Source organism: Dinoponera quadriceps, unplaced genomic scaffold (assembly GCF_001313825.1).
Source record: "Dinoponera quadriceps isolate SergipeBrazil2010 unplaced genomic scaffold, ASM131382v1 scaffold405, whole genome shotgun sequence".
Taxonomy (NCBI): domain Eukaryota; kingdom Metazoa; phylum Arthropoda; class Insecta; order Hymenoptera; family Formicidae; genus Dinoponera; species Dinoponera quadriceps.
The window spans coordinates 3,790,364-3,814,146 of NW_014554754.1; the positions used below are offsets into that span (position 1 = coordinate 3,790,364).

General features: G+C 39.8%; 4 protein-coding genes across 9 annotated transcripts; 2 read left to right on the plus strand and 2 right to left on the minus strand.

Annotated features, from left to right (window-relative positions):
* The first annotated feature begins 283 nt into the window (after positions 1-283).
* On the plus strand, positions 284-6,885 carry LOC106741518 (non-canonical poly(A) RNA polymerase PAPD5-like). The gene is made up of 8 exons (XM_014613636.1): positions 284-903; positions 1,691-1,861; positions 2,369-2,726; positions 2,838-2,984; positions 3,065-3,258; positions 3,361-3,514; positions 3,672-3,810; positions 3,955-6,885. The coding sequence occupies exons 1-8, from the start codon at positions 404-406 to the stop codon at positions 4,161-4,163; spliced, it is 1,872 nt and encodes a 623-aa protein (XP_014469122.1). The 5' UTR covers positions 284-403; the 3' UTR covers positions 4,164-6,885.
* Positions 6,886-7,180: 295 nt separating this feature from the next.
* LOC106741421 lies at positions 7,181-8,995 on the minus strand. 3 transcript variants are annotated; one of them, XM_014613434.1, is made up of 4 exons: positions 8,663-8,995; positions 7,796-7,990; positions 7,523-7,715; positions 7,181-7,426 (listed from the first exon to the last, which is right to left on the minus strand). In XM_014613434.1, the coding sequence occupies exons 2-4, from the start codon at positions 7,982-7,984 to the stop codon at positions 7,314-7,316; spliced, it is 495 nt and encodes a 164-aa protein (XP_014468920.1). In that variant the 5' UTR covers positions 7,985-7,990; positions 8,663-8,995; the 3' UTR covers positions 7,181-7,313. The 3 variants fall into 3 exon arrangements, with proteins under 3 accessions (XP_014468920.1, XP_014468919.1, XP_014468921.1); XM_014613433.1 differs by lacking the exon at positions 8,663-8,995 and adding an exon at positions 8,427-8,617; XM_014613435.1 differs by lacking the exon at positions 8,663-8,995 and adding an exon at positions 8,450-8,615.
* A 360-nt stretch (positions 8,996-9,355) lies between these two features.
* On the plus strand, positions 9,356-17,098 carry LOC106741418 (arginine/serine-rich protein PNISR-like). Of its 3 annotated transcripts, none has more exons than XM_014613429.1 (12): positions 9,819-9,912; positions 10,011-10,199; positions 10,432-10,676; positions 10,789-10,963; positions 11,018-11,199; positions 11,266-11,502; positions 11,600-11,702; positions 12,513-12,584; positions 13,055-13,149; positions 13,452-13,614; positions 13,690-14,495; positions 16,750-17,098. In XM_014613429.1, the coding sequence occupies exons 1-11, from the start codon at positions 9,819-9,821 to the stop codon at positions 14,472-14,474; spliced, it is 2,340 nt and encodes a 779-aa protein (XP_014468915.1). In that variant the 3' UTR covers positions 14,475-14,495; positions 16,750-17,098. The 3 variants fall into 3 exon arrangements, with proteins under 3 accessions (XP_014468916.1, XP_014468915.1, XP_014468914.1); XM_014613428.1 differs by having other exon boundaries at positions 13,690-14,492; XM_014613430.1 differs by having other exon boundaries at positions 9,356-9,912; positions 10,435-10,676; positions 13,690-17,098.
* On the minus strand, positions 16,274-22,206 carry LOC106741419 (lipase 3-like). Of its 2 annotated transcripts, none has more exons than XM_014613432.1 (9): positions 21,390-22,206; positions 20,545-20,670; positions 19,682-19,883; positions 19,484-19,598; positions 19,031-19,274; positions 18,195-18,353; positions 18,048-18,135; positions 17,825-17,967; positions 16,274-17,552 (listed from the first exon to the last, which is right to left on the minus strand). In XM_014613432.1, the coding sequence occupies exons 2-9, from the start codon at positions 20,650-20,652 to the stop codon at positions 17,400-17,402; spliced, it is 1,212 nt and encodes a 403-aa protein (XP_014468918.1). In that variant the 5' UTR covers positions 20,653-20,670; positions 21,390-22,206; the 3' UTR covers positions 16,274-17,399. The 2 variants fall into 2 exon arrangements, with proteins under 2 accessions (XP_014468918.1, XP_014468917.1); XM_014613431.1 differs by having other exon boundaries at positions 21,536-22,202.
* Positions 22,207-23,783: the final 1,577 nt, after the last annotated feature.

Sequence of the window (23,783 nt, forward strand, 5' to 3'; positions counted from 1 at the left end):
CCTCGCGAAAATTGTCCCCGTGGCCTTAATCGGGAATCGTCGGCGACTGTCGGGCTCGCGCTCGGATCGTCGTCGTGCTCCTCGGCCGAATCTCGTTTAGTTTAGTGTCTCGCAGGTTACGACCGATCAACCGACCGAACGATAAACGCGACGGTGTCTCACTCGAGAGTGACAGGAGGAGAAGAAGCCGCCGGGTGAACGAGCGGCGCGCGCGACGAAAAGTGACGTGTGGTGCGACCGCCCGCCCGCCCGTTCGCTCGCGCGTACGCACGGAACGAACGAACGAACGACGTACGCACCTACGGCGTCGAGAGGAACGCGCGACAATCACACACACACACACACACACAGGCAGACGCACACGGAGGAGACCTGCGGATCCCCCGTCCCGGGCGGCAATTTAATGGATCCGACCATCGGTTGGTACCAACCGGAGCAGTACGGCCCCGCCAAGGACCTGTGGTTGCACATCTGGGAGGCCGAGAAGGGCCTTGACGTACTGACCCTGCGTAACGACCCCGCGAACACGATGGGCGTGCGGCTGCAGCAGGACTTTCTTGCACTGGACACGACGAACTCGACGGCTACCGGCACGCTCACCAATGCCAGCGGCGCGCCGTCGTCCGCCGCGGGCTTCGGCATAGGCGGCATCGGCAACGGCAATGCCAACAACGGGGGTGGCAACGGCGGCAACGGCCGCACGATCCCCACCGCCGCCAGTAATGGCGAGCACCGCGTGCCACACAACGCTTGCTGCAACAGCTATTACAATCCGTCGCGCAGGAAAAGCGACAATCGCGCTAGCACCTACGGCATGAATTACAATTACGACGCCCTAGTCGGCGAGTACGGCGGCTGTCCTTGGCGGGTGCCGAACAAGCATTACTCCAAGGGTGTGATCGGGTGAGTGGTAACCTACACGATGTATCGACGCTTATCGCAGCCCATATGGCCGTGTGATAGGTTAGGTTAGGTGCCGAGCACGCAGGGGATCGTTTAACAATCCATTTTGACGATACGTACAAGCGGCCGGCTGCTTTTTGGGATTTAAACGTCGGGAGAGCGTCGTGGAGCCCGACGGAGTAGTCAAATGTGCGAGATGTTGCTTTACGTAGGTTTACTAATAAAGTCGAAGTCTGCAAAAGGTTTGCGTCGTCGCGACAATAAGCCGGTGAAAAGAGGAAAAAATTGTAAACACGTTGGTTGTATTTGGCAATATACGGTGTCTAAAGATGTATGCTACGTTTTGACCCGAAGTTATCAAAGGACAAGACAAAGATACTGTGATGTCAAGATAACATATACCTCTGATAATATTTGTTATAATTGCATTTGTTAGATGCATTCATACCTTTGTATCAATATGAGATGTGCATCAGTCCCTCGTGGGTTTTGCTGGTATTCTTTGTCTGTATTTGATTTACATACATGAAAAATATTTATTAAATCATCCAAGTACTATAATATACGGTTTCCCAGATTTTCGTAGAATCTAAGGACGTGTTCTTTGTAGTTCAACGTCATTTATTACATAAGAAGTATTCTTAATGATGTCTTATAATGTTGCTACTCTTAAGGCTGTGTTAGATAAATAACTGGAAAAAAAAATAAACAGAATATGCTTCAGAAACATAAAAAAAAATTATTTCCTTGTAATATTGTACATTGAGTAGTTGTATGTTCTGTTTAGATTACATGAAGAGATAGAAGATTTCTTTGCATACATGTGTCCGTCGCACGAGGAACATGTTTTGAGAATGCGAGTTGTAAAAAGAATAGAACATGTAATTTATGATCTCTGGCCAGCCTCTAAAGTTGAGGTGTTTGGCAGTTTTCGCACCGGTTTATATTTGCCTACAAGGTACGTATTGTACATATTGTACACATTACTGCACATATTAACATAATGGATTCGGGAAAAATGATAACTCATTTTGTCTCTGATCATTGCATGATACATAATATTGAACAAGCAATCGTGATTTAAGGTAAAAGTATCAATGCGGACATACCTAACTGTGGACATTCTTGTTGCTTTGGTCTTTGAATACTTAATCTTTAAACATAAAGTATTTATATACATTCAATATACGTAAAAAACATATTTTATGTTGAAAGTTGGAAGTATTCGTATTTAAAGATCAAAACAATAAAAATATGTGCAGAATTAGATATCTGTCTAGGCATTGGTACCTTATAGCTTGACAAATTTCCGGATATCATATCACATAAATATTTATTTCAAGTGATGAATTTGAATCTAAAGCGATTATAATAATAATAATACATGAACAACGTGCGATGAAAATCGCTGCTGTTCGCAAGATGCATACCTTCCTGTCCTCACGAGAGCTTTCTGTCGTTACAGTGACATAGATTTGGTAGTGATAGGAATGTGGAAAAATCTTCCATTACGTACTTTGGAACGTGCTTTACTAGATCAAAATATCGCTGAGCCATCCTCCATTAAAGTGTTGGATAAGGCCAGCGTGCCGATCGTCAAACTAACCGACAAGGAGAGTGAGATTAAAGTGGACATCAGCTTCAACATGAACAACGGCGTGAAATCTGCAGAATTAATCAACTCTTTCAAGAGGCAATACCCAGTACTCGAGAAACTAGTCATGGTGTTGAAGCAATTCTTACTGCAGAGAGATCTTAATGAAGTATTTACCGGTGGTATATCGTCGTACAGTTTAATACTCATGACCATCAGTTTTTTACAAGTGAGTACAGTAATCGTATGAAACGAGAGAGAGAGACGCATCCTCTCTGTCAGGCGATACGCTCACACGAGGCAAATATCTTTATCGAACTAAACGATTTCTATCCCTTAGCTACACCCGAGGCAGAATGCTTACTGTTCGAACGCCAACTTAGGAGTACTGCTAATCGAATTTCTAGAGCTATACGGTAGAAAGTTCAATTATGTTAAGACTGGCATACGTGTAAAGGACGGTGGTACTTACATATCTAAAGAAGAGGTCTTTGCAACAATTTTATATTTTACAGTAGCACGTTGTATATAGTCGCGAATACTGATCTTGCGTTAATTGATTAACAGGTACAGCGAGACATGATAGACGGTCATCGACCGTCCTTGTTGTGCATAGAAGATCCGCTCACACCTGGCAACGATATCGGCCGCAGTAGTTACGGTGCTTTATATGTAAAAGATGCATTTGATTGGGCCTATTTCGTCCTTTCTCAAGCAGTCAGTCCTTTAAATATTTTAGTCAATGACGCCAGTAAAGTAAGGTAAGACCCGACGGAATCTCTATGACGTCGTCTGTCTCGATGTCGTTACTTTTGTTTATATTGTCTATGGTTGAAACGAACGATACTTTCATTGATATACAGCATACTGGGAAGAATAATTCGTGTGACCGACGAAGTGATAGATTACCGTAGGTGGATCAAAGAAACATTCCTACTACCCTTAAGTGAGGGAGACTCTCTGTCAAGCTCAACTGGTTCTGACGCATCCACTCTCTCAGCTCCCGCCAGTGATACGGTAAAAATCTCGCTCTATACGAAACAAATATTACGTAAAAATATAAAGAATCGAGTCATACCTGCATCTTTTCAATCATTTCGTTTTATAATGTTGCTTACACTGTAAGCTTTTAACTTTACACTTTTAATAATTACGACTTCTTTTTCGTCTAAAGGATTCCGAATGTAGTCGTGGCAATTCTCCGAACACTGGCGGAAAAAACGACAACGACAAAAACAAAGATAGACTCTTTTATAATAATCAGCAAATTCACCATTATCCGGGCAAAAAAGCATTCAAAGCGACCATTTATGGTATGACAGTCAAGTGATTCTAATATAATTCCCATGTGTATTATCTGCTTCAACGGATCTCTCCAATGATTGTTGCATGAAATAATATGTACCACACATTGCGCATTTTTCACGTTGTCATTTCGTCGACGTTTCTCCTTGCAGCGAATCACCAGCAGAGCTTCAAAGGTATTCATCATCGCATTAACAACAATATAGCCGGCCAAAATAAGACCAAGCATGCACTTCACAGTAATGGAAGCAACAATAACAACAACAACAATACTAGTCACAGCCCAAGCTCCAGGCAAAACACGGTGAAGAGGAAGAAGCAGTGTACGATGCTGCGTGGAACCGGGGATTGTGTACGGTGATGAAACGTGCGTGATAATTTTGGACATTACTTCCGTCACTTAAGTAGCGAGCTCAATATCATAACTGTGTGATAGAAAGACAGCGATTATCGTCGGTCACGTAACAACTGAATTATCCTACGCGACTCTTTCTTCTTTTGTTTTCAACTCGATGTACAGCATGGGCACAATGTCCACGATTCTGAGAGAGAGAGAGAGAGAGAGAGAGAGAGAGAGAGAGAGAGAGCTTATGGTTTACGGAAATGTTACGATTCTTGCGCAGACAAGAATGCCCAAGTATAGTAACTCTATACATATATACATATATTTCTTTTTTTTTTCAATTTGCCAGATTTCTATTTTGCTCTGTACGAAAATTTACATACCAAAGAAAGACGTACAGAACTTTTGATCGCGAATCGAGATAGGATCTCCGTTTATACTTCACTTTTCATTGCACAGGCTATAATATAAACGGTACCCGGAAACCAAGTGTAATAACATTCTTAAACATTATCATTTACGAAATCAGACAATTCTTATTGCCATCTTCGAATAGCAATTGTGTTCACAGCCATAATTAAACGTATTGTAATACATTTATATAATGCAAAAAAGATACACGTATACACACATATTATACATATGCGCGTACATAAATTCACACACAGAGAAACGTACACATACACACACCACACACCGATATTAGTTGCGGTACATTTTTCTCGGGAACTTCACACAAAACTGTGAAACACGCTGAGATAGTGACAACAAAAACTTAGTTTTCTATATGAAACTATATTCTTATAACGATGGGATGTGACAGCGAATTCGGTGATATTGGGACTTACCTATAATGTACATATTGTAACATACATCATCAAACATAGAATAGTAAGTCTAAGAGTTACCTACTAAATCCTTTTTTATTTTGTAATTATCTCAGATAGAGTGTTTGTTACAGTGATTTTATCATACAAATTCGCGGATAAAGCCATACCTATAAGAGTGAATACTGTTGTTCCTTTTCTATATTATTTTTTTTTCTCTATCAAACGTATACTCAGTATCGTTGTTGGATGATTTTGGTATGTTTTTTCAGATTCTAATAAAATTACAGATTTATGTGCTGGTGATTAAAAAAGAAAAAAAAATAATAAAATTTTGATTAAAAATATTTTTAAAAACTCTAGCTTATTGTACTGACAGAGAGTGATGACACGCTTCGAATCTTGGCAGTCTGTTTCGTAGCAACAACTTTCTTGCAAATTAGCTATCTCTTTTGTACAGAAACGTTAATTTCTTAATGTTAGTTCGTAATTCTTATCCGATATTCCCTGAACAATGATGTATTATTTTTATATCAGATAATTAAAAAGTACATACATGTTTATATTATATGAAAGGAAAAAAAAAAGAGAGAACGAGAGGAATCTGATATTTATGAATCTTACATTGCATTTGATGAAACTTATGTATATGACAATACGTGAAAAGGCCTTGACATTACTTAAAAGCTCCGTATATTACGTTTCGTCGATCATGGTAGGTGTAGTTCATTGTCGAATATTACGAAAATTACATTCCGTTGACGCAATAACTAATGAGAGCGAAAAAGAGAAAAAAAAAAAAGAAGAGAATAAAGCGTTTTTACTGCAACAAATCTCTTTAACCATGTCAAATTAAAATTTTTTCTGGTGCAGCTGCATTTTTGTGTTCAACAATTTTTAATGTGCGATGCAAAGATTACCCTTGTAAAAAAAAAACTTTAGCTACGGGATTTGAGGAAGTATAGCTTTTGAGCCATTTTAAATTATGTAACACTCTTATATCCAGTATTCCGTGTATTGTTTAACTTAAAACTCTTTCGTAATGTAATATTGTATGCTGTGATTGAATTTAATAATTAAATTGTCAATTGCTTAAGAAGATATATATAAATATATATAAATATATAATTTAAATGTTACACTGTAAAAAGAGCATTATAAAAAGCCATACTACATTTTTAAAACTATGTAACTATTATTATCATCGCGCTTAGTGATCCTCAGCAAATTACGTGTTTTTTATAAATATCAGAATTTCGTAATCATTGAGAGTTTGATAAGGAAACTTCGTAATCACTCATATTTATCGAATTTTCCGACTTATTGGAATTTCTGTAAAAAAAAAGGGGAAAAAAGAAAAAAAAAGTTTAATAAATATGAATGATGCCGATGTCTGATCCTAATTATTTCTCGTCGTTCGTATACTTTAAGAAAAAGCGGCTTTACCTCACAGCTATTATTTATAAGGCCAAGTAGACCGTTTAGAGACTTCTCGATAGCAATACAATAGTTCCCGTATTTTGCAAAAATTTTGATATATAATCGTATTTATATCCGTGTGAATATATTTTTAAATAAGCAATAATGTAATGTGCGATGTAACGCGATCAGTAATGCCGAGTCTTACGTTTATAGAACCGTACTCGTCTCGTAATTACTGAGATTGCGTGAAAGTATTATTTAATTAGCGTATATGCATTACTGAAATCGTGATTTGCAATAATATTGCCGTCGCGCTTGAATAATGATCCATTTTTTTTTTCTTTTTTTTTTTTCAAACCATAAGCTTACGCGAGGAGAAAGGAAAGTGAGATAGCAGGGGAGTGGCGGCTATGCGATATTAAATTAAATTTGATCTTCTAAAAATCATCGATCTCTTCGGCAGCGATTTGTACTTATATATATACATATATATAAATACATACGCATATATATATATATATATATATATATATATATATATATATATATATATATATTTATTTATCTACTTATAAGTTTATATATATACGTTTAATTTGCAAATCATGTGAAAAATGTACAGAGATTAAATAAATCTTACTTACCTTTTTCTTCTTAATCGGATTCAGCATGGTACACAGTAGTTTACATTTTTGCATTTCTAATGTAATTCTCATGTAGTTTCTATAATAATCGTATATGTTCTATCCTAACATTTAATAACGAACAATATTTTTTAATGCCGAATAGCGTTCTCACGTAACCATGGCATTTATTAAAATTTTCTCACGCTAGTTATAACATACAGTGTTTAAGCGCAGTATTTAGAGAGTTTTACTGTACAATTACTAGTTATTGGAGTAGAGACTAATAATTAATTTTACTTCCGGGCACAAAGACCTTCAATCGGATTCACGTCGAGTTTCTTCATACGGTCTAACTGTGCCAATCGGCGCTCCGGATCCGTGAGTGTTTTCGGCAAATCTTGATAGGCTGCAAAGAAAAACGATAATGTGACGATTAACAATCCATTTGAGCAGATTAGTACAAGGCCTAGTGTTTATATTGCGTTGTTGGTCGGAAACGTACCGAAAACTTTAAAGTACAGGTACAACCATATTCCGGAAGATAAAATCAGCATACTTAGTCCCAAAATGCCTTTCCATTCTCCTGTCGGTGCGTCCATTTCGCTGAATGTCTGACGGAAACTAGCACGGTACAAAGCCTTTTTCTCTTCGAGACTCAGTTTCTTCCAATCTCCCTTCTCCTTTTCCCTCAAGGCCTATGTATGCAAAAGTAGCAGTAATTTGACAATTGTAAATTTATGTATTGTTTACAGTAGAATACTGTAAATTCTGTCACCATAACATCAGGAGTATTCTCCTGCCAACGGATCGCAGGCATTGGGAAATCCGATCGGTCCAAATAGGTGGGTTCGCCATTGTAGCCAAATCCCACTATATCCCTGTTACCGATTCTGTCTTCTGTAAGTAATCCACGACTTTGGATTATCACAGGTCGAAACCGATTCGCAAAAAGCCTACCCGTCATTGTTTCCTGAAACGTACAATTTGCATTTAGATAAAATTTTTTATCAAATGACATTCACTTACAAAATTTGGTCCCTTTCTTTATCATTAAATGATACTTTGCAAAAATAAGTATACATATATACACACATATATATGCATATACATATAACGATGTATCTATCCTAGGATACATAAAAATTGTCATTTAGAAATTATATTATTGCCTACACTATGGCAGCATTAAATAATTTATTCCTCATAATTTTATTACTTCTGTCAAATTCTTAGAAATTGAACGTTATACATTATGTCATTTTTTTAATTTGGCACAGATATATGTGCATTTCTTACATTTCACCACAATTTTTGCAAGTACCGATCTAACTACGGTAGCGTTTGTCTCGAAACCGTGACATGACATAAAACTGAATCCGAGTTATTCGTTGCGGAATCAGGCTCACAATTATCATAAGGAAACGTTAACCTTCGAAGGGTGCCCAGCTCCAAAACTGCGTACGACTGTTAGCGAGTTACCTAACTGATAGCTAAGAGTCGAAAATGGGGAATACGTGATAAAAAAAAAATCATTACACAAAGCAAAGGATTATGTAATCGAGATTGCGTTACAGTATCGACCGTAGATTAATTGTCAAGATGCGCAAAACGCAACAAATAATTTAAAGGCCGTGCAACTTACTTCCTGTGAAGACACTTCACGCAGGGCGAAATAAAATGGCCGTAACAGAGGTTAGATCATTGGATCGGAATATGTTCGAAAGTGTATCACCTCGAAATGTTACACTAGTGTGTGATTGGTTGAATTGGATTGAATTACATGCGAACAACTGTTTAAATCTCTGTCGTATTGCTATTTAGAGATTAAGGTGACGATCATGAAATTTTCCCTTGCACTCCACGATTTTACAGCATTTTCGACCGAAGTGAATTTAATGATTATCAGTGATTCAGTTGTGTATCTCAGAACGAAGTGAATATTATAAAAGCGAGCGAATTTACTGGAATATTTATAATTTCATCGGTCAACACCTATTGAATTTGCTCACCTTTGTAATTCTCACTTCGTTTTGAGATGCACAATCGACCTGCTGATTTGATCAAGAGATCTAAAGTTATACACCAATCAGATCCAAAAGTTCACTGAATACATCCTATGACGTCATAACTACTCTAGATCGATTCAAAGTCACTTCAGTCGGAAACGTTATTATTAATCCATGTAACTTTCCAAATAATGTAAATAAAAAATGTTCCCTTTTCTATGTTTTCACCTAAAGATAAGACAAGTGGTGTGGTAATTAACCAGTTTCACTGGTAATTTTGAAAAAGTATCTGTTGCCACAACGTTGGTCAGACTGGTCCCTTAACGCTTCGCGGCTAAGATCAGGCAAAATCGGCGGAGATGTTTGACACCTTTCCGCTGAAATATTCCCGGGAGTGCTGCTAGAATTTCATCTTGATTTCGGGTTGCTCCGGTCAAGAGGGAACCCGACCACTTCGGCTCGCTTGGTGAATCGGTTGACCGTTACGACGGAGGTCCGTAACACGTCCGTAAAGTTCACGCAACATACATGCGATACGTTCGGCAAAGACCGTGTTGAAACATCGATCGACGCCGCGGGAGTGTTAAGTACGCGGGAATGCTACTCTCTTGTCGCACGAGTCGTGCGACGTTGATCGTTTTGAGTTCAGTGGGTTAGAATAGTTGGAATATGTTCCTCCTAGCAGCAGGCTAAATGCACATAGCTGAATAAGGAAAGATTCCTCCTTCACACTTGGTGCCTCTCCTTCTGTCTGTCCTCCTCCCCCTCCCTTAGCTCTTTGCGGAGCTATTGATGAAGATGAGTGGTGAAATGTTCGAGGGAGAAGATTATCCGACTCAGTGGGCTCTCAATCCGTCTGCTTATCAAAACATGAGTAACGATCAAGGTAACTTGGTTCGCGCGTATAGTTACGTTATAATATGGCAATACATGGTGTCGCATGTATATACATTCACTGATTGTTTTTGTTTTTTGTGGAAATAGTGGACTGGGCAGCATTGGCCCAACAGTGGATAAAAATGAAAGAAACAATTGTACCACCAGCACCACCGCCACCTGCCATAAATACCATGTGTGCTGGCAACGATGGCAGTGGTGAGGCTCCTATGGATATGGATACTAAAGACGACGATGTGCCTCCGGCACCACCCGCTCCAAATATTAGTGGGTCAGGTAAGGAAAGATACATGATCTCGATAATTATACAGTTTCACAATAGATGATACAGATAGATAACAAAATGTACAGATTTATAGTATAAACCAATAAAAGGGAAAAATTTCTTCTTTGTAGTATTTATATATATATGTGTATATATATATTTCTATTGATTTGCTTACTTATATCCCTTTCATACAGTATGTAAAATAATAGCCAAATATTGCTTATACGCTAATATTAATAGAAGCCTGGAACCAATGGAACCAATGGGATAACTGGAATAGCTCAACATCGGGAAGCTGGGAATGGGGCGGTGTGCCTCCTCCTGGTGTCACGGTAGGTCCCGATGGGAAACCAATTGGACTTCCAGCTGTACCAGTTGTACCACCAGCTCCAGCGATATCTACCACTACTGATTTTAACACACCTCCACCTGCACCTTCAATGTATTCATACAATTCAGTATCTCCCGCACAGTCGTATAATCAGGTAAAAGAATGATAAAGTAATACTGGAAACTACCATCGTGCTCTACATTAAAAGACAGTCTATTTGACCGGTCGAGCTGTTTGAAGGTATCTTAATTAGACGGTTGTTTCAGGTTACTAACGCTTATTGGTCCGGAGAGCCACCTAACACAGTACCGCCACAGCCACCTGGTTTTATGAAGGGTATAAGGCACATGAGCAGAGCGTCTCACATGAGAGGGATAGACCCAGCTCGGTGTCGAGACGACAGAGAAAAGACACCGGAGGAGGACACCACTACGACTATAGGTGAATATAAGAAGGCTCTTTAGTCGGTTCGACAGTAAACACACTCGCATACAGATGCCGCGAAACGACGGCAGCTACCGGCATGGCTTCGAGAAGGGCTGGAAAAGATGGAAAAGGAAAAGCAGAAAGCTGTGGAGAAGGAAAGGCTGGAAATTCTAAGGAAGCAGGAATTGGAGGCTCGCAAGCAGGCCGAAGACGAGGCGCGCGCCGTGCTGGATCCCAGCAAGAGCAAATTCGTACGTGTTCATTGACTGACGGTCAGTCTCACCCTAGATTTGTACACTACAAGACGTTTGTCGTAGGATTCAGACTCGGAGAAGGAAGCGGAGCAGGATTTTGACACTGGTAGTGCGCGCGGCCAGCAATCCGAAAAGAGCTACGATCGCACCCCCGACATTGTGCTACGACCGCGAAAGTCGCGATTCAGAGACGCAGACTCGCCCGAATCTCACACGGCCGCCGACGAGAGTCCGACCGCTGTGGCTAGCACGCCTCCTTCCGTACCGAAGCGTTCCCGAGAGGAGATCATGCAGGACATAGTAAGTGGAGGGAAATTCATTTTAATTATATTTCAGTTTATCGGAAATTCACCTAGTCCGTCGGTATATTATAACCGTCGTAACTTTCGTCACACAGATGTTGATGGTACGTAGATCGCTGACGGAGATACTGTTAGAAGTGACGAATGAAGAGATCGGTGTGGTATGCAGAGAAGTTTGGAGCCACGCACGTACCAAAGGTACCCCAGATACACACGATAGAACTAACCGATTGAATTTCCGTACTTTCACTCGTCGGCGCGCGGAGTCCAATTCAGTGAGCCTACTCGCGCCACGCTGCGACCAAGCTGTTCGATTGTGTAACACGAATTTGAGAGCATTAAACGGAGCATTCCTTCATGCGTGGACTTAATTATTCAGGCAACATCAGAGGACATCCTGTTGGCTTTTTTTGCGTTTTCAGGAATTTGCGTGTATCGTAAGGCATACGTTTTTTCCGTTCCGACCGCATTTTCGCGTGCGTCGTACTTTTTAGTATTACGAAAAAGACCTTAGCATTATACATATATTCATTATTCCATAGTATGAACACACACACACACACACACACACACACACACTGTCCTGAGTCTAGAATCGGAGCTTATTTCAACTAAGGTACCTGGCTACTGTAACGGTCAAGATATTTCCGTCGCAGTGACTAGAAATACATCTCGCTGATGCCCTTTTTTACATCGTGGTCACGTATCGCCACTTAGCTTTTCGAATAACTTAACTGCGATCCAAGTCCTCGTGAGTGTCCTCCCGTGAGGCTTCCGCGGAACTTAGCCCTATCGCGTTTTCGCGTACGGAAGAGTTGTCTCCTGCGCGTTGAATATCGTAGTTCGTCTTGTAAGTGTGGAATAATGCTGTAAAGATTTCTTAAGGTAGGAGGAATGGAAACGAGGGAACGAGTTCGCTCCTACGAATGAGCTGATTCCGAGCCATTCAATTCATTCAGTGCGGTAGCACTTTTAGCGATTGGTTACTAAATGCGTGTGTATTGTAAGTCCCCGCAGGAGAGACCCCCGTCGCATCCCTCAACAACATGGCCCCTCTTGCTCAGATCACTCGCAAGCTCGGTGAGTACGCTTCGACACTTTAGCGTAACCAACGCGCACAATGGCGTCCTTTAGGGAACAGCCGAGTTCGAAGCAACGCGCAGTAACTCGTTAGAGAGAGAGAGAGAGAGAGGGGGAGAGAGAAAAGAAAAAACGTATGATGAAAAAAAAGAATGCAAGACGGGTTACTGTGCGCATGCACGCCACATTGTCCGTTAACCGTTGTCCAACGTTGTTCACGTTGTTTCGCTCATAGAGATTTATCGATGCAACCGCGTAAGAGAGAGAGAGAGAGAGAGAGAGAGAGAGAGAGACGTCCGTCTCTCCGGACATTTCTGTCTCAGGGCATTTCTCAATGAAAGTAGCGGCTGCGAAAATTAATCGGAGCCGAGCGTATGTTCTTTTTGTTTTCTTCTTTTTTGCCACTTCGACTCCGAGAAAGCCGCGTCGTACGTAGGGAGCGGATGTAATTCGGGCTCTGTATGCCGTAGGTCTGGGCATCTACGGCGACAGTAACAGTGAGTCTGACGAGGAGCAGAGCGAATACGGGCAGGTTCAGGACGATGACAGCGACGAAGAACTGATGGTGAGCGTTTTCACGAATTCTTCAATAAGAAGAATATTGTTGCATTTCTTCTTCCTTTACCGACGTGTCTTTTCCATTGTCTCTCCTCCTTTAGTATCTATTTCGTTTCACTCATGTGATTATTACTGTTTTTATTAGATACATCTGCGATGTATCTCAAAGATGTTCATTTCATTTGTTTTTATTTTTTGTTACCTTACAATAATCAATAAATAATCGTAATTATATATAATAATGTTATTATTTATAATAATTTATAATGAATCAATGCCAGCATTACAAAATAAATATGAATGTTGTAGGAAACGGTGAGACGGCGGCAGCAGGCGTTCCGCAAGACAGAGGAGGAGATCGAGGCGCGACTCGCCGAGGAGGATGAGCGGGAAGAGCAGCAGCTGCGTTACGAGGAGCAGTATAATAAGCAACAGGAAAATCATACCGGTAATACTAGCTGCAGAGAGTCAGGTATGTTTTGACAGACAACACAACCGTATGCGGCCGCTGGGCAATCGAGTGTAACTTCGTCACGTCACACTTTAGTTGATGAAAAAGAAACGGTAAATAATCAGAGAGAAGCGTCCGAAACTTTGTCGAGCGACGGCCAAAGTCCACAAGCGGCGACGGCGGCGACGACGCAGAATAATGCGCCGGCCGACAGCGCGACGAAAGCTAACAGCACCGTCTCGGGATCGGCCGACTCCGAGTCGAGCAGCTCCGACTCGACGAGCAGCTCCGAATCGAGCAGCCGTGAATCCTCGAAGAAGACCAACAGCAAACGCTCGGCCAAGCAGCAGCAGCAGCAGCAGTCACGCGAGCGGGAACATCGACGACGGAAGTCTAGGAGCAAGAGCAAGTTGCGAAACGACTCCTCTCGGCTGTCCAGATCGCACTCCTCCGACAGCCGTTCCCGCAAACGCAGGTCGCGCTCGAGATCGCTGACCAAGTCGCGCAAGGGCTACCGCTCGCGATCCTCCAGCAATCACAGGTCCAGCGGCGACGGCGCCGATCGGAAGCACCGTTCACGATCGCGCAACCGCAAGCGCGTCAAGTCACGATCGGCGTCCACCGGCAGGAAGTGGTCGAAGAAATCCCGTTCGCGCTCCAGGGAGAGACGACGAAGTCGGTCCCGCAGTAACGTGAAACGAAGGAGAATGTCTCGCTCGATGTCGCGCAGCCGCTCGAGGGGTTCGCACAGACGGTCGAGGTCTTATGTTTCCAGGAGCCGGCGACGGAGCCGATCGAAGTCGCGAGATCGCAGTAGAAAATCGCGATCCAAGTCGAGCCATCGCGACGGTAAGAAGTCGTCACATCGGTACAGGAATTGATCCCCGCTTCGAGCCAAGGTTGTATGTACATTCATTCTGATAGCCTTAATCTATTTCACAAGAGCAATAAGCTCCGCTTCTTGTACATACTTACGGAGAAGATGTGTTTTCCTTTCTTTTTTCTCTCCTTTTTCTTTACAGCGGCAGGAACCTCGATAATGTACCTTTCTTCGCGTTTATCCTTCGAGCACTTTTTCTCTTTAACTTTACGAGTGATCGAGACGACAATATTAGCGAAGGAAGCGACTGTTTACTTTATGCGCGAACAAAATTGCTATTTTAGGAATCGAGCGCGCTTATTCCGTAACTTTTAACGTATGCGTTACAAATCTTTGCGCGGACACAATAACTGCGCAACGATAACCAAATTTTCGTTACGAGTCACGGAATAAGAGAGCGCGGGTCACTTAGCTCGGATTCATTAGTTGGAAGTCTATGTAACCATGTTCGTACTCCACAGACAAAAGATCTTTTATTTTCATATTTTTTTTTATTTTTTTTATTGTTATTTTATATTTATTTTCTTATATTCGCTGGAGAAAGAAAGAGATTGGACGTCTCTATATTTTTATTTCTCTCCTTATGTACTTCGGTTCTGTGTTGGAAAATATGCAAAATTCGTTATTACAAAATAGATGACAAGTAGGGAAATCTGCTCAATTGGTTTCGAAAACTTACTGATAACAATTTATTAAGCTGCAATCAAAAGTTTACTACGTTTAAGTTGCACTATGAAAGATACAGTTAGGTACGAAGGTACATTATGATTTAGCTATAAGAAATGAGAACAGCATAATGCGACGTCGAGGTTAGATTCGTTAGGATGCATTTAAAAAAAAATTGGCTGTCATTCATTTTATATCATCATCAGTAATGCCCTCAGCGATAGACTGAAACAAACCAAGGCAATAATACATAGTTTCTCCAGATTCTTTTTTTTTTTACACCGATTTTTCACGAAAGACATTCTAGAAAGTAGTTATTATAAAATATAATTGTAAGTGTAGTTATTGTTATGTAAAACATTGATGCCGACGTGAATTCGTTGAGTTCGTGTACTATGAATGTACGATAACAACATCTTTATATTGATTCGCCAGGTTGAATCGCGTATACTTAATATAAGGAATTGTTATCGCATACTTTTAACGTGTATGTAATTATATATATTATACAATACATAATTTATAATTATATATGAAAATATATAATTATAATTCGAAAACAGAAGTCACATCGAGATATTATCGCGGTGAGCGAATTATTACCGGTGATAATTGGCGATGGATTAAACGATACATTCAATTATTAAGAAAATTTCCATTTCTAATCAATTTTTGCTACTTTTTCAACATCGAGATATGAAACTTTTATTGAATCTTTGTTTGTTTCAACAAATTCCGTTCATTGATATTAGATTTATCGAAATATAAGATGACAGCTAATCGGTTTTCTTTTTCCATTTCTTTTCAATATTATGTCTAACTGCGTTCACACAAATGATATCTAAGTCCATAGTTGACTCGTGCAATTCAAGTGATAAGATGATGTAATATACGAACGACGTATTTTATAATGTTGTTATTGCGCCAATAACTCGAAATACTTTCGCTAAGTAAATAAATGACCGATTGCTCCTTATAACACGGCGATCCGCTAGAATGTAAATCACAGAACGAAGAGATTGAGAGAGTATTGTTGAAACTTTCTTTCCTTTGTTCAAAGGTTTTGTTGAAACACGCCATTGTAAAGGGAAAAATGTAATTAGGGAACGACCGTTCGTTCAAAATTAAAGCGAGCATGAGGACGAGTTTTAATCTTCCAACTTTGTTTTAGACATCAGAGTTATAGATCCTGGATAGAAACATAGTGCGAGTTTTGTACAGTGAATTACGCGACAGACCCTTCATCGCTCAATATTAAATAATCACATGTTCAATATTAATTATATATGTACATATAAAAAAAATATATATATATTTACAAGTAAGCGTTATACAATTATAATTGTACTAACGTATTGAATTCGGAAAGCACTGAGTAGAGTATGTGGAGATTTGTATTCTATCGAGAAATCAAAATTTGTACTTCTGACACAAACGACTTAAGAATTGAAAAGGTACATTCGGATTTTGCTAAGACAAAAAAGAAAAAAGCTACGCTACAAAAAAATAATATTTTTCCAAAGTCATTGATCGATGATCGCGTAGATTGAATGTGTTACGCGCGCGCCAGCATTTCGACCAGGAGTCCTAGAAATCTTATTTTGTTTCAGCATCTTCCACTGGCTTCCACTCGGCTTCAACGATTTCACTATGATTCAGTTCATCAACGTATCAGCGCAATGTGTATACAGTTACATATTTCGAATATATCATATTCAATCTTCTCAAATAGTGTATAAAACCGCATGATATACAATAAATAATGATACACGTAAGGCGGTGTGTATAAGTATCGATCGCTCGTGTGCGCTGAAGTTTCTCTCTTCTCTTCTTAATAATAAGAAGGAAAAGGAATGCGAAGAATCGTCGTGAGGCAACGTGTATAAATACCGACCACTTGTATACAGAAATGTCTCTCTCTCTCTCTCTCTTCATTTCCTTCCTCATAATAAAAAAAAATGAACAGAAAGAAAGAGAGACACCGTTATATCTTGATCGACGCAGTGCGGGTAATGTACAAAGTTTACGTGATTACACGAGAGAAGGACGCGAGATAAAATTACGCAATGCGAAAAGATCAGTTGAAGTAATCTTCTTTCCACAGCGACTCTGCACATTCGCGACCTCTTACGGCCTCAGCCGGGCTGAAATCACTGATCGCTAATAAACTAACTGATACACAGATCGCAATTGAGCAAAATCGTTTGTAATTCACAGAAACGGCAAGCAAAATCCCAAGTTATCTCTTCTTGCCTCATCCTTACGGAATAGCGTTCATCTTTGTAATCACATGAGCATAAACAAGGGTTGATGTGTGCCGGCCGAACAGGAAGTCGAAGTGATTCAGCCTCTTTAGCGTCACCGTAAACTTCTCTACGACATTCGGCAATTTTCTGCTCAATATATCCACGTCCTGAAATTGCACGATATTTTGCAACAAAATAAAACACCAAATCCAACGTACAGTAAAGAGAAAGTACTTAAAAATTTTCTTGCGGGATGTAAGGTTTGTTTTACAGAGAAATAAGGTTTATTTCTGTATAAATCTTATATTCTGCAAATAAATTTCTAAGTACTATTTTGTCAGTATATTAATTGCAAAAATGACAGAGAGTTGCCTTTGCTCAATCGATTTAACGACCTTTCGCGATAACGAGGGAAAATTGAGCAACGTCTTTAAGCTACCTTTGGATGACCCAGCCAATCGTTCAAGCCGATGCACAAAAGCACTGGGGCCGTAACTTTATGCACGGGATATTCGGGCGGCTTAATTCGCTTGTAAATCTTAATGTTTGACAGTATGCCATAATCGTAAGGCTGGAAATGACCTGCGAAAGAGAAACGATTGATCCGTCTGAGGAAAATCGCACGCATATGCGGTAAATCCCGTTGTCACGGGGGCCGATACCTGGATTTTGAATGCCCATCGCGTAGTGAACCAATTGCTTGTACGAACATCCCGCGGGAGAGAATTGCAGAAATTTCCCCAAGTTCACCTGAAAATATGCAACGCTCGATGTAATCGGTGACATCTCGCGTCGTTTTGATAGCTTACGTGATCGAATTCGCCGTTGCTGAAACCGCCAACCAGGTAGATCAGTAACTCGCAGAAGGGCTGAGTTATCATATCTTTCTTACATATACCGTACGATATGGTTTTCATTGTGAACGTACTCGACAGAAGTTCGAAGTATCCGGTATACTTGTAAAGTCCCTGTCAAATCGAGCAATGATTAATACGAAAATGTCGGATGTGCTTTTCGGACGTATTTGAAATCCCGATATCTAATTTAATTTAAGAAAGTTGTAAGGCTCAGTGTTATATTTTCAGTGGCGCATTTCAAGGGAGCCACTTATAAATTTAGTATTTATGAAGCACAATTACGTTTTTATTTCACTACCTAAGTAATAGAGCTACTACGACGATTAATAAAATTTGCACGCGATATTCTCAATGTGAAAATATGAGATGCTCGCAAGATCAAAACATGCGGGAGAGTTGTACCAGCAAACGATTTGCGAGAAGATATTTAACATAAAAATCGCATAATATATCGTCGAATCAGGATGCCAGCAATGTATTAATAATTTGCACGAGATTTGCTGATGCATAGAATACGTACCCATACAACGTGCAGGTCTAAAAGACGTCTCAGAGATGTCGTTTATTTGACTCAAAGACATCTTTATGACGCCGAAAGAATCAGATTGTGTGGAATATACACGACTGAACATATTTCACAAACAGAATGTAGGCAAGCAGGCTTGTAGGCACAACAGGCGCAAGCTTTGCGCGCAAGAATTGTTATCTAGATGGTCACTTACGTTTTTCTTCTTATCTAAATTCGAGTTGAATGCTTTAACGTGAGCGCCACTCGATGCGCTACTTACCTTGAAGAAATAAGCGAAGTAACTGAGAATCTTCAACACACCAGTGATGTGTCCTGTGTAAGCGACAGGAGCTAAGGCGGTCATGAGTTTGATCTTCTCGTTGTACTCCGGCCTGAGAGACATCAGGACCCAAAACTGTGTTGTTCCCTGAGAGAAGCCTATATAGAACAGTTTCTTCTGACCGGTTTTATCCAATATGTAGTCTATCATAGCGGGTGTGTCGTAAAGACCGATCTCGTGCCAGCTAAAACAAGAAAAAGAATTGAGAATGTTGGAATTCTGGTCGAGCATAAAGCTGTAAATCAAGACGAACAAATGGAAGATTTTTAGATTCAGTAGCTGAATCGTTCTCACACTCTTCATGAAAATGAAGAGGCTGGAATGTAAAATTTTAATATCGAGAGGATCGCAAAAGATGAAACGGAGAATGGTAATTTCGGAATTTCACATTACCTAAAGTCCCAAAATTTCGCGCTTTGTATGGAGAGTTCCGTGTGGTTTTTGGAGTTTGTGGTTCCACGGACGTTACCGAGCCACACATCGTAACCATCATCAGATAAAAGGAAAGCTGATCGTGGTAAACAGAGATTTATTTTTAGGATCGACGTTCGTTTTAGCCTAAATTAAAACCCGCTCAAATGAATATCATACCGATCGAACGATTTCGACCCGTTATCAGCCAATCCGCCGAAGACCCTAATAATCCGTGCATGAGCAATACTACCCGCCGATTTGGAGCGTTCAATTTACTCGGGTCGCTAGGAGGTATCCGATGCAGAGCTAATATGTATCCGTCTTCGGTTGTCACATAATGAAGTTCGAACAGATAACCATTTTCCGCAACGTAATCTCCCTGTAAGTGCGAAGCTTAATTAAAGCAAGATCGACAGTCATATTGGCTACAGGATATCAGAGACGAGGAATGACATGCAGTAAATTTTTTGCGACATCAAATTAATTTATTCTTAATTTTTCCTGAAACACGCTAGCTTCACAATTCCGCAATTGATCGGTTCGCCGCATATTTTAGAGGTTTCAATATTATGATTACACTGATTAATGCTATATTGATAATATATTACTATGTTTTTTAGGGAAATAAATCTATATGTCGCAAGAAATTTATTGCATTTTTCGCCCATAGCTGCCGGAAATAAGTTATAACATTTTCTTCCCGACTTTTAACTGCGACTGATTTTTGCACGATCCAGTATTTTTATTTTATAATTTTCAAATCAGAAATATATCCTAGTAAGCAAGAAATCATGAACACAGTATCTATCAATCATTATTATAATGATATATTTTATAACATGTAACATTTTCAAATATGTAGTTCTTAATATTGTATACGACGTTATTCTTAACAATATTTGACCCCAAAACATTAAAAATAATATTTCTGTACTATGATTTTAATATCTAAGAATATTATCAAAATAACAATTTCAAAAGATCGATTTAATATTTCTTGCTCAGTGGGATCAGATCATGTCTCACAAGATTCCGCTTACCAGCATTTTGTTAGGACTGTTCAACGGAGGCAGCAATTCGCGTGTCCGGAACAGACCATTCACGAGGGTGATACAACTCAACAAGACGAAACACCAACTTGTAGCCATTTTGTCGATCGATCAAGCCTGCCGATGTTTACGATGTAATATTTGCAGGAGCATGCACTTTACGTTATGAACGTGTATATTACAAATGACCTCGCACATTGATTTTTCAACAAACAGGCGAATGTGAATCCGAACAGCCAATATCACGCGCTTGCTTTCCCAATAATAACGTATTTCGATCATCGATAAACCATTAAGGAAGTTATAAGGCAAAATGAGCTTGATAAGAATTCGATGAAACATACACTACGTATACATTGAAATATTACGTAACTGCTTTTGCAATTAGAAAGAGATTGATTATCGGAGAGTCGAGATAATTGCAACTCGACACTTATTATACGTGTTCTTTGAAATTAATGTGCTATTTTTTATTTTCAATTTCTTTTAAACTAAAAATAAGAGTTTGACGAAAAACTATTATAATATTAAAGGCCGCAATATGCAAATATATACAAATTTCAAAATGATTGACCATTTTGTTTTAAAAATACAGCGGTGCAAAGTTCATAGTTCATAGTAATACTCGAAATAAATTCACATTACACATATTTAAAGGCTTGATATAACTCTTTTTGTTATCTGTGCACTTCTATTAGATCAACTGATGCATAAATACAACATTGATAAGAAAAAAAAAAAAATATTTGTGCAATATTGTGTGTTTACCTTAAACATTTTGAGTTTAAGTAGTAAAATTAATGTATAAGAGCCTAATGTTGTTTGCTAAAATTTACCAGTGATTCCCGCCTCGATGTGTCACTGAAAATACAACGCCAAGCCTTACAGCCTCCTTAAGATGATTCTTTTCGCCTAATTGTAATCGCATCGAAGAGATTCACAGACGACGCACGAAAGTAAAGTAAAACAATTTTACACTCACCGGAGAATTTTACAACACAAAAGTGGCTTCGGACTAAATTCGCGCGCGAAATAGTGTTCAGGTGCAACCTTCTCTCTTGGAGAAGAGGAGAAAGAGAGTGTTTCTCTCCGAGCGGTCGCGCGATGCTTGTCGCGCTCTTGCTTCGGGGTAATATACCCTGCCGGCGCTTTCCTCCTCGGACGAGTCGCGGACGTAAACCGCGTCTAAATAATCTACTTCCACAGGACAGCCAGACACGTTTCCGCAAATCCCTCCCCCATCCGTCCCGCGCGGCATTATCCGTCTGCTGCTCACGTACGGATATATCACCTGTTTTCGCACGCCGACACGAAGGATCTCGCCGACGATATCGGGACCGCGGCGGCGCGATACACACGTATCCGCGCGCGCTTCCGAATGCGGGAAATTTTTATCCGCTCCGGCATGCGGAGACGCATGATCCTACGCGCGATATCGCCGGCGGAATTTTCGAGCGGAATGAAAATTCCGCTGACGTGACAGTGACATGACGACCGATAGTCGCAAAAATGCACCGGATGACTAATTGCGGCGAGTTGTCGTGTTCGCATGCGAGAAGCCGCAAGAGATTATTCTTGATCGCATTACGTATACTGGTTACACTAGTCAACAGATAGAGATTCCTCCTCGATAACACGAATTAAATGAGGTGGTTCTTATGCTACAATTTTAAGTAAATATTAGGGGTATCCATAAGTAATGTCTTTTTTGACATATAAGTGCATAATATTAAGTAATATTTCTGAAATGTTAATAGGTGGTTATATGTTCACCCTTCTAATAATATTTAAAAAATAATATTATTTAATGTTATTATATTTTTTTAATATTCAACTCTCTCTTTCGTGAAACATCAAATGTCTAATATGCACCTTATCCACACTTTGGCCTTCCATTCTTAACGGTACGCTCAAATTCTTTCCAAATTTCACAATAAGCACACTAAATGTCAATAAATTTAATTAGTATATAGGTTATATGCAATAATAAATCACGTCTGCGAACAAGGTGTAATGTTTACTCAACCTGAAAAAAAAACGACTTACTTATGGGTACCCCTAATATATAAATAAGCTAAGTCGTAGATTACGAAGCAATCATAAGAATTGGAGTTACAGTCTCAAGCTTAGTCTACAACGGGCAGTAGGAGTGCGAATTTGATTAGAAGTAAGAATAAGAAATTGACCGGCGTTTTCGCTCCTCTGCGTTTCTTTCGCGCTTTCAATACGTCATGTTTGCCCGTTCTCTCAATTCCATTCGAGAAAAGAATATATTAACGATCTTTATAACTGAAAATATACGTTCGCGTCGTCACGCGGCTCAGTCTCGTGTTATACGAGAGTCGCTTTGTCGAGAGAGTGGTTCTGAATTATTGCTTTCATGAGGAAGATAATTCAGACTGTAAAATTTGTTCGAAATGTGATGAAAAATCAAGAGCGCATGGCGGGATATCGAAGGACGGACACAAGGTACGTGTTTCGCGTGAGTCTTGTTAAGAATGAAAAAAAATTCAAATAGTGTAAGCTTTTTATTACAATGTGTAACGAATCGTGAATCGAAGAAAAAAATATGAAGAACGCTCGAAAAACATATGTGTGTATGCGCGCGCGCGTATGTGTGTGTGTACGATCTGGTCTTATCTAATTGCTTGTCCTCGCATTCGACACGATCAAAATATATACAGATTACGACGGAAGTTACACGTGTGCATCGAACATCTTACAGAACAATACACGACCCGATCGACCGATTTGTTAAGCGCCAAAATACCATCTTGATCTTTCGACGAGTCATAGCGACACATAGCGTTGCCGTCCTATGTACATACGCACAGTCGACAAATTCAAGGTTGCACACCCGGTAAATTAAAACTCGCGACACTTTTATACATTTTTTTAGATTCGCCATATATCTCATATCGAATAAGAGAACACTTTTTTTTTCGAGTCATTCGGAGGTCATTCGGAAAATATATTTTCTCATTGAGCTGAGATACGTTACGAAATACTTATTGAGATGCATTACAAAACACCGAAAAAGTGTTGCAATTTTTAATCTGCCGACTGTGTGTGTATGTGCGTACGCACTTCGAGAGAAAAGCGGTAAGGATCAATACTTGAAACCGATACATCTTCTAAATTACTTTCATGTATGCATATTACTGTACATATATGCATTAAACATTTCTCACAAAGTTTCCTCTGCACTCTACGCGTACGAAAAATTCTGA